The 10387-nt window shown below is 37.8% G+C and overlaps 1 protein-coding gene and 1 long non-coding RNA gene across 2 annotated transcripts in view; both read left to right on the top strand.

The window, feature by feature from the left end:
• Window positions 1-3104, top strand: part of LOC103901044 (cytochrome c oxidase assembly factor 5) — a 3918-nt gene extending 814 nt beyond the window's left edge. The window contains exons 2-3 of the mRNA XM_019472666.1: window positions 271-354; window positions 2812-3104. Coding sequence (XP_019328211.1) covers window positions 271-354; window positions 2812-2853 — 126 coding nt within the window. The 3' untranslated portion in view covers window positions 2854-3104. The remainder of the gene's footprint in view (window positions 1-270; window positions 355-2811) is intronic.
• A 2818-nt stretch (window positions 3105-5922) lies between these two features.
• LOC103900989 lies at window positions 5923-8708 on the top strand. The gene is made up of 2 exons (XR_657699.2): window positions 5923-7922; window positions 8045-8708. It is a non-coding gene; the product is annotated as an uncharacterized LOC103900989 (long non-coding RNA).
• The last annotated feature ends 1679 nt before the right edge of the window (window positions 8709-10387 follow it).

Below are 10387 nucleotides of genomic sequence, written 5' to 3'. Positions count from 1 at the left end.
CAGACACCGCGGGGTGCGCCTCTGGGAGGGGAGCGGCGGCCTCCCGCTGGCGTGAAGGAGCCCTTGTGAGAGAGAAGCTGTTACTTTGTCCCTTTCGAGCCTATTTAATTAGTGTTTTAAGCAGGTTAAGAAATTAAAACTTCAGAAGAAAGTGCAAATCACCGTACCATAGCAAAATCCCGAGTAAACCTTGTCTGAAGTATTTTGATGTCTCTTTGACAAGCTGCAGAAATCCATTAAGTCTCTAATCCTTTATTTTTCATCTAACAGGAAAACAAAAGCCCTAAACAATGTTTGAGGGAAGGACACTGTAGGAGTTTGCAAATGACATTTTTTGCATGCAAAAGATCAATGGTAAGTGTTTGTAGTGTATTTTCTTCTGCTAGGGGCCTGGTTGCTTTCTGTCCTTTTCCCTGCTTTCTGAAGAAAACCACTTAACCGCTTTAATTCAGTAAAACTGGTGTCATTAAGCAGAACAGGTCTTGCCTTTGAATTCTATTTAAAATATGGATGTTGTACACTATTCTCATGAAGAAAAAATTGTAGAAGTGAACAAGATCCATTAAGTCTCTAATCCTTTATTTTTCATCTAACAGGAAAACAAAAGCCCTAAACAATGTTTGAGGGAAGGACACTGTAGGAGTTTGCAAATGACATTTTTTGCATGCAAAAGATCAATGGTAAGTGTTTGTAGTGTATTTTCTTCTGCTAGGGGCCTGGTTGCTTTCTGTCCTTTTCCCTGCTTTCTGAAGAAAACCACTTAACTGCTTTAATTCAGTAAAACTGGTGTCATTAAGCAGAACAGGTCTTGCCTTTGAATTCTATTTAAAATATGGATGTTGTACACTATTCTCATGAAGAAAAAATTGTAGAGAGTGAACAAGATGGAAAAAAGCATATTTAAATTGAATTAGGCTTAACATGTGACATGTAAATGAGGTAGGTATTTTAATTTTTCTTTCAGTAAAGCTTTGGTTTAAACAATATTAGTAGATCAGGTAGTTGTAAGATAAGATATTGACAAGCTAATTTTTGTTTATGAACAAAGAACATTTAAGTGAAAAGAACGTCCTACTGAAAGAGATTTCCACTGTTGTAGCAGGCTCTTGCATTCGTTAGTTTTCTTGGAGGGCTTGAATTCGTGGTAAAGAACAGTTTTGGCTTTCTTATATAGTGAGCTATCAAGCATGGTAGTGAGAAGCCAGTTGTAAAAATGTAATTAGACAAAGTTTCCCCAATTTTGATAGGAGTTCCTTGTCTAGAAACATCTTGCTTGTGTTTCCATAACACTTAAAAAATAGTTAAGGTGTGGCCAAGATGGTATTAAAATTTTCTAAGCATGAGTAGCGCAGGGCTTGCTTTTACTTTCAGCCGATGTGATACATAATGAAGAATATGCAGCTGAAACTCTACCTAAAATTTTTCTTCCATTCTGTATGTTTGCTTAAGTCATAGCAGCTTGTTGTACCTCTCTGATATGAGCTGTATTAATCTGTAACGTGACAAATGATTATTACTGTGGACAGGAAAAAATCCTGTGTATTTAGTGCTTGAAATACCCATCTGATGCTGCAGTAGCAATATATGTCTCTCCAGCTGATGGGCCTGTATTTCTGTTTGTAGATTGTTAAGGGAGCCTGATGAAACTAAGTTTCATGCGGGAAGAGGCCTGGCTCTTACATGATTCTATTTAACTGCTCCAAATTCTAAGGCTGAAAAATGGCATTTTCCTTGTCCTGTTAACTCTGTAAATTTCAGTGATTGTGCTCTGCCATATTTTTTACTTGGTATAATGGTGAGGCTTAAAGAGTATTTAAAAACAAGTTAGACACTAAATGCAGATATAATTTATAATATGCTAAAATCATTAGGGATTTTTCCTAGATGCCATTTTCTTTGTAAGGGAATATAATCTCTTACCAGAGGAGTAAACTTCAGTACATTTCAGATATTAAAGTAGGAACAAGGTTTAAAGTGGAAGCTGCTTGGTTATTGGACAAGCTGTGCCATCTTGCAGTTTAGCTCTTTACAAATTTTGCTGTGGTTGTGAATCCTGAAAGAGGGTTAGTTAAGGGAGGTAAAAGGTACGTCCTCAGTCTAATATCTGAATATGGCTGAATTGCAATCTGTAACTGCCATCTTCAAGATTGTCTATCTAAATTCCGAAGAATTCTCCCAAGATCAAAGTATGTTTTTCTGCTGCACTGGGAAAGAACTTGCAATTTAGTTTCAGCAGGTGCTGCACTGTAGCTGTTATTTTAGCTTTACTGCCATTTTTTGCCTTCAGTTAAATGCTTTTTTGTAACTGCCAAGAAGAAACTTGCAGATTTTACAAGCTGAATATTATTTCAGTTTTTACTGATTTTTTTTTTTTCTAGACACTTGTATTTAAGTTATCCCTGTCCTCACTGACATTTGCAGTGACTCCCACTTCAACCCAATCTGAATTTTCCTCCTTCAGCTTGTCAGTTAAGTTTGGAAAAACAGATCTAAGTAGATTTACACTACCTTGTTTTCATGTGTTCCTTGCCATCCCACTGTGCTGTCCTGTCATTGTGTTGTTAACGCTGTTTATTTCAGAATGCACAGGATGCTTATCACATAATGTTAATTTTGTGCGAGATGATACAAATGTCTGTTTCCTTGGAAGAACCCTATGACTTGTTAGCTAGATCACTAATTTTCTTTACAGTGACTTTTGCTTTATTCTGTGCTTTCTTCTGTTGTTACAGAGTGCCAAGGTAGCACGAGCACTCTAAAGTATTTCTTTTGCAAAATGTATGGTTTTAATACATCGACTTCAATTTTCAGTTGGATACCAGGGCAAGATTCAGAGGAAGGAAGGGATACTGAAGTCCTCGTGAAGACCCAGCCATGGGAAATCGGGGTTCATCAGCACTTTAAGCAAAACAGAGACTAAAGTAAGAAGATTGTATCTGCTGCATCCTTTCATGCAGTATTTTCATGGAAGGTATCTGCTTCTGAGTATTCCGATAGATTGACCTGGATGTGCATTTAAATGTTAAAAAGAAGGCAAGCATAAAACTGCAAATTCTGGACAAAATGGGTACTTTTCACGCACTTGCAATAAAATATGTAAAATCCAGAATAAGCTGCAGAAGTTATCACTGTGTTTTGAAGTGAAGTTGTCTTTTGTGGTTTTATTAATTCTGATCATGTTTTATTATTACAAATAATACAAGATACGGAACTGGGAGTTCACTCGACTGGTATCCCAGAGGATACCTCAGGATAGAGCTGTTTCCAGAGATGACGATTTGACTGAGGTTGTGAAGCGTATGTGCAAGCTGCTTCCTCCCCAATAGGTTTGTTACCCAATAAACCTGCACTAATAGGTATGAGTGGCAATGTTTTTGCAGTCCCACATAGACAAGGATGGCATCTCTTTCCTCTTGCTACAAATTCCTTTTAATGTGATGATTGATGTACATGTTTATTAGCACAGTCTAGTCTCGTTGGATAACTAGATTAAATTAAAGGATGTCTGATCTATCTTTCAGTAATCTGTCTTCTCCTTGTATTGACACAAGTACAAGAGAACTATAGCATTCAGGTCAATGACTTGAAAGCTGTATGCCAGGATGTAGCTAATTATATATCTTTGGATGAGTGAGGAAGGTGTTCCTCAGGCCAACAGTTAAGGAGACTATGGCTGCTATTACTGTGTTCTAGAAGTATTTACAGAAATACTGTTCAAAAGTTCCTCTGAGATGGCTCTGAATGATCTTTCTGCATTATTTTACAAGCAAGTGTATACTAATCCAAACACGTACAAACTAGGGATGATGATCTGGACTTTATTGTGTTTATAGGAAGTTGTGTTTCACAGATTTACTTTGTGAGCATTTTTCTTCTTTTTACTTTGTCACTTCTCTCTGAATTCTTTGGTTCACATTTATGGGTGTAAAATGTTCAAATTGCCATTCATATTCATTTAGATTGTAACTAGTTTCTGCTATGTACTTCTTAAAACTTGATCTTCCTTTAGAATTTTTTTGGGCTTAGTCAAATTTTATATAGTTTCATAAGTTGTAAAACAGCTGCAGTGAAAAAGCAAATTAATAGAGGAAAATATTGTTTTGCTTTCCGTTGATCAAGGATGACTGTGGCAGATCTGTCTGCAGTATGACAGTGTTCTTCGAGACATAGATGACATCTATCCATTAGTCTCTCTTGCCCCACCCTGGTAAGGAAGCGGGATTTATGGGGGTAACAAGCATTAAATAGTGCTTAAACCATGACTGTGGTCAATACTTACTCGTCCTGTTTAAGAACTTGTTTCTGAAGAATATTTCTTTTTCCTTCCTTCAGTGTCTCTACCTCCTTCCCTGCCTTTTGAAGCCTTTAAGAAATAAATGGTAGTGTAACTCTTACATATGGAAAGTGAAATAACTTCATACAAGCTGATTAGAAACAAGATTAGGAAATAGTGAGAGGGGAGAGAGTCATAGTAACTTCTTTTCTTGGCTAAAGCTTATAGCCATGTGGCTGATTGACATTTAGTCTGGACAGATGCATGCAACACTTATTTGTAAAATTGATGACTTCAGTGAATGAGTGCATCTTGATTATTTAATTCTGTCTTACGCAACTGCTCTGTGATCGGTCAAAGTATGCTTATATTCCTTGTATGTGTAGGATTTTATTTTTGCAATCATAAATCGACACCGATTTTACATTTTCTTGTTCTGTTGATCACGTGAAAGCTAGTTCGTTTGTTGAAGTGCTGTAAACATCCTGTTTTCCGCAACCTAGTTACCATATTGTCTCTTTATGTATACTAAAATGATAAATTGATGTGATGTCTGTAAGAGTATTCTTAACTTAGCACTCTAATTTCAAAGTATTACTCACAAGCCTTCTTCATAGGGAAGAAGAAAATTAAAAAAAAAAAGGGAGTAAAAATAAATTTAAAGCTACTTGGCAGCTAATTAAATGTCAGAGAGGAGAGTGGGAATGGTATGTGGTTTTGGTAGTCAGGGACTCTTCTGTGGTCAGTCCTGCCACAGGGGACTGCAGGCTTGATGCTTCAGGTGAGCTGTCCCTTTCTTAGCCATAACCACTGAGCCTCACCTAATGGTGCTGCAGAAACTCCTTTTGGAAAGGAGCAGACAGATAACAGATCATAGACAGATAGCTAGTTAAAGTTGGCTTTAGTAATTGGCTTCATCCAGTGGAGATCAAATGTTAAAATTAAATGCAGTGTTTGCTGTTGGACATGTAAGGATTTAATAATGAATTTAACAGAATACTTGTATTATTTGATCCAATAGAATCTCTTAGTGTCAAAACTTCCTAATGGTTCACTAGGCAATCTAGGACAGTATAAAAATACATATAATATGTATCTAAATACTGACTTACTCAAGAGACTATCATTGTTCAATTCCAATATTGTGTAACATAATATTCTGTCTAAAAATGACTGATTATATAATTGCCTTGGGACTTTGAGCACTGTCCTACCTGAGAGCTATTAATGTTTCTTGTGTGAAAAATAATTTGTTTCCTTAATGGAAAGCCCTAAGTACTATAAATTTGTGTATACAATTCCAGCTTTTTTCCTAATACACAAAATGTTTTTATGTGAATATATTGATATTTTTAAGTCTCACACCTTGTGCTACACCACTGGCTTTTATTAAAAAATACACATTTCTAATCTACGGTGGATTTTGCAGGATTGAACATGTAATGTGTTTGAATCTGTGAAATTGGACTGCCAGGGACAAAAGGTTGAAATGGCGCCAAAAGGCTCTTACTGGTTTTAGAATCACAAATGTATGCAGTGCTAATAACTTGTATTGAATAAGTACAGGACGCGGTTTGCAAAAACCTTTCACTGCTGCTCTAATTTCTCCCATTTGTTTTACATTGTGGCAGAGTCAAAGGGTGCTGAATGCTGTCGAGATTCATGTCGCAGACTGTGGCTCCGTCAGCGTTAGGACCTGCCTGTGCTACTACATCTAGTTTCATCAATTAACACGTTCTCTCCGTGGTCCAATCCTGCAAACATGTTTGTATTTACATAGCTGTAAATACATATTGCAGAACTACTCACATGTTTATGAGTAGGCCTGAAAAATAGGCCACAGTCATTTGCTCTGGTTTGAAAATTCTTTAGGTCATTAACTCTGTTCTTTCAAGTTAGTATGAAGTGATAAGCGTATTGTTTAAGCAGAATCTGTGTAATGAAGGCCCATGTGTACATACATTGAAAAGTGAGATAAAGGGGTTGGCGTTTAACAGTATGCATGCATTTATCATTTGTTATGCCTCTTAAAAGGAAAGACGAAGCATCTTTTAAAAAAAACACTTTTGAAAGCTTTTCTGCTTCCAGAATGTGTGCATTTGTATTGCAAAGAACTTCATTATTCACTGGTTGGCATAAGAAATTGGTTGTGTGTTCTCTCTTCACTTTTAAGTTTCTGGGGAGTAGCAGGTTGGATGATATGCTTTTTTTTCAAAGCAAACTTTTTAAATAATATTATTATTATTTCAGTGGAAGCCAGGAACAAACTAGACTGACACCTTCTGCTCATAAGAAGAGCACTAAGTGAAATCATCTTCTAAAAATGCAGCCACAGAATGTAGGTGGTAAGCAGTATCTGTCGTTTCAGCCTTTGGCTGGAAAACTTAGAAATACAAAACAGTGGCAGCTTTGTTGACATGATGAATTTCACAAGTAGTCATGCTGCCTTAGCACTTGATATGTGGTCATTTAGAATATGTGTATTTATTCTAAATACGTATCTCATTGTCTAAAGCTGAAGAGCATGACAGAGTTTAATTTCCATCATAAACTGTAGTTGACAGAATAGTAACCAGAAACCTTAAGATCCTTTCTCCTTTTTCTTTTTCCAAATGTGCGTGCTGAATTTTTTGTCTCTGGCATGGTTTTGCTGCAGATTTCTTCAGAAAATAATTAACTAGTTATTTCTGTAAGTGGTGCACTCTGTGATGACTTGATTGACTCTCCGTAGCACGAAAATTCTGTAAACATAGAGAGCAGCTTCTTGAAGTGGACTATGCTTTGTTTTCAGGATTTACAGTAGGTTGATTAATAATGTCCTTAAACGTTGAAAGGAGAAGAAGCAACAAGATTAGCATTTTAATAGCTGCTTAATGATGTCAGTAGTAGGTGATACATTTCAAATAATAATGTATTTTATTAGATAAACATTGAAATTTTTTTTATATCAAGCTGAGGTTTGTCCTGATGAAAGCTTTCATGTGCCATATTCTTTCTTTGCATGTAGGTACAAATGGGTTGCAGTGAAATGGAAGGGGCTAATTTCTTAAAGATTTTTAGTAGCAGAGGAAATGGTACAAGTGAATCTCTGTGACTTAGAACAAGATATCCAAAACTATTTTTGCAATATTGCTACTATTACTTTAAAAGGAGCTAAGGAAAAAATAGTAACTATAGAAATCAGTTTGTAAGTCCTAAGTTCCAATGATAAACTGTGCTACTGTAAAATTGTGTTGTCCCTCATTATCATGAAGGATGAGGAATATAGAATTTTTCTGTCAACTTATGGCAGGAATTTTTAAGGCTTTTTTGGTGGGGGAAGTTTTGAAATCTTTCTGGTACGTAGGTCACAGAGCTCTAATATTTGTTAGATAGTGCTTGTTCTCAGGCTTTTGATTCTGTATCAGCCATACCTCTCTAATGGTTATAGCAGGATGGTTTCTAGAAATCTGGGTGAGAAGAAATCTGTTACAGGTCATCGGATCGTTAGCATACTGAGAAAGATGAGGGTAAATAGAAACTGATTATCAGTTGTCTAAAATTTTGCATTGCTCAATATAAAGACAGAGACTATATAAAGCCACTTATCAGCTGAGATTGGACATCTAGTGAAGTGTCCCTTTCTTCCTGCTTTTTATTAGCAGTTAAGGTGAGAGTGTTCTGTCTAAAATTTTGCATTGCTCAATATAAAGACAGAGACTATATAAAGCCACTTATCAGCTGAGACTGGACATCTAGTGAAGTGTCCCTTTCTTCCTGCTTTTTGTTAAGGTGAGAGTGTTTAACACCCTTCATCTAGTCTGACCTCCTGCGAAGGTTAAGTTTTTATGCTAGAGAAAGGCATTGACTCTTGAAAAAAGCATAAAATGTAATCTATGTCTTCACTTGATAGTGTATTTCAATAGCTAGTAATCCCTCTGTTTAAAGTGCATGTCTGTCTTATGATTAGAATGTGACTTCAGCTTCCACTTACAGGAAGAGGGGAGGGGATGGCTCTGCAAAAGCGGTCAGCAGTATCTTGTATTTTCTTGCTGGGAATGCATTTAAAACTAAAAAACCACTCAGTATTTTTTTGATGAAATGCATGGATTGATGTCCTGAAATCTTGTGTTATGCCCATCTTCCTTAGTCCCCTCACAGATTTGCAATCTTTTTTTAAGGAGATAAACCCCTGTTACGGGTTTCTTCAGTGATCTATATATGGGTAAAATCCCCTCTTCTTTCTTTGTACGCTATTGATGGTGTTTCCAAGATGCATGTCACATTCTGTCACAGTGTTAAGTTGGAATCTCACGTTCAATTCCTTGTTCGTTATGACCCTAATGCCTTTTTCAGAGTCAACAGGTTTTCAGTGTGCTGTTTTCCCAGTGTTCAAGGTTCAGTTTTGTATTCTTTTCCTGGATGTATAACCTGAGATTTGGCTATTAAAAAAAAATTTTTTTGAACAGTATGCTTTATCAGCTGTCCCAGAACTCTTACGTGATGGCCCAGTTCACCGTAGTGCCAGCTTTTGCGTTGTCCACAAACACAATCAGCAGCGAGTTTATACATGCTTCCACATCTTGGAGGAAAATGGTGAATTGTCTTAAACCTGGTAATGGTCCCAGGGCAGCTTTCCAAGTACCTCTGCTCAAATACAACTCCCCTCTGACAATTAGTTTTTGAAGTTTGTTACTTAGGTTTTCTTAATCAAACGAATCTATAATCTTAACAAAAAATGAGATGAGTGAAAAACCTGCCTACCCTATCTGTGCTTACCCTGTCAGCTTTTATCTTTTGTTTTTGCCCTGGGTGACTCGGACTGCTCTGCCTGTAAGTAACCCGGTTGTTCTCTGATTTCTTCTTCAACGCTGGTGCAACATAAGTTCTGGTCTGTTGAGTTCTAGTGCGGACTCGATTTACTGATGCTAAGTGGACATCAGTAATAAACACCGTTCTTCCAGGATCCTTGGTGAGGAGTTGTCCAAGCCTGCTGTTTTTAAAAGGTTGTATTTTGGTTGATGATGATTAAAATTGTCGACAGCTACAAATAAACTACAATGGTTTGTGCTTCTTAACCCCATCAAACTCTGTATTCAAATTGAAGGGTGCTAGTGACAGTGTCTACTTGCTTTCTAGCCTGTTCGAGCCAAGTATGTTTAATATTTTTATGAGAGGATGGCTTTAAACTTGCATGTTTGACTAGGCATTGAAAATAAGCTCTCCTCTAAGTTCGGTCTGATTTTTTGAAACGGAAGCGCTTGGATCAATCCTGTCACACAGCTAAAAATTGGATTTCACCACTGACAGGTGGAAAGAAAAATGAAAAATTCAAGCTGCATCTCCTGGCTTCTCCATCCAAATTGAGATCATACTGAGGACTTGAGCTGGCAGCTTCCAGCACCGGGGAACTGCAACAGGCCAATTAACATTCTTACACTAGAGTGGTGTTGGGACTGACTCAACTGGTAGTTGGCAGCGGTCCCCTGCAGATCATGCACAGTTGGCTGGAGGCATCCAGACAAGCGTGTCTGTGTGCGTCTCACCAATTCCCCACTTCAGCGTGTTTCCTGCGCGCAGGAGCCCCTCACCTACCTCCTGGGAGTTCCCACAGGGCGGCCTGCGAGTAACCGGTCTTCTCCTTGGCATTTGCACGCCAATAATAGAATGAGCCAGAGCTGGACTGTGACCTCTTCTTACATTCTTTCAAATTACACCTAACACTGCTTGAGCAAGTTAAATCCCTCGTTGGTAGCAGCGTGGTATAGAAATTGATTAAGAAATGGAGCCCAGACTCCAGCTATACAGCAGTTTCAACAAATGTAGCTGGTTGAGCCAGCTATCACGCAACTTCAGGTGTGGGCAGTGAGTAAGGCTGAATGGAGGAAACATGCTGGTGTTCTCATTAGAAAAGAAAAAAATCTGGATTATTCTCTCAAATTATTTGGCCCAAACTTCATAGCTGTGATGCAGGTGCTTCTCAGACCCATGGCATTTTATTTCTCAAAATCCCCAACTCCTGGCTGCAGATGATGATACGTGAGAATCCCAGTTTCTGTATTTTTGGATCCTTTGGAGTCGGGGATGACAAAGCACGAAAAGGCAGGCGGCTCGCTCGGAGGCCGGAAGGCGAGC

This window comes from Aptenodytes forsteri, unplaced genomic scaffold, assembly GCF_000699145.1.
Source record: "Aptenodytes forsteri isolate BGI_AS27 unplaced genomic scaffold, ASM69914v1 Scaffold348, whole genome shotgun sequence".
NCBI classification, from domain to species: Eukaryota; Metazoa; Chordata; class Aves; order Sphenisciformes; family Spheniscidae; genus Aptenodytes; species Aptenodytes forsteri.
Note: the sequence above shows the minus strand (reverse complement) of the source record. Positions and strands in the feature narration are given on the sequence as shown.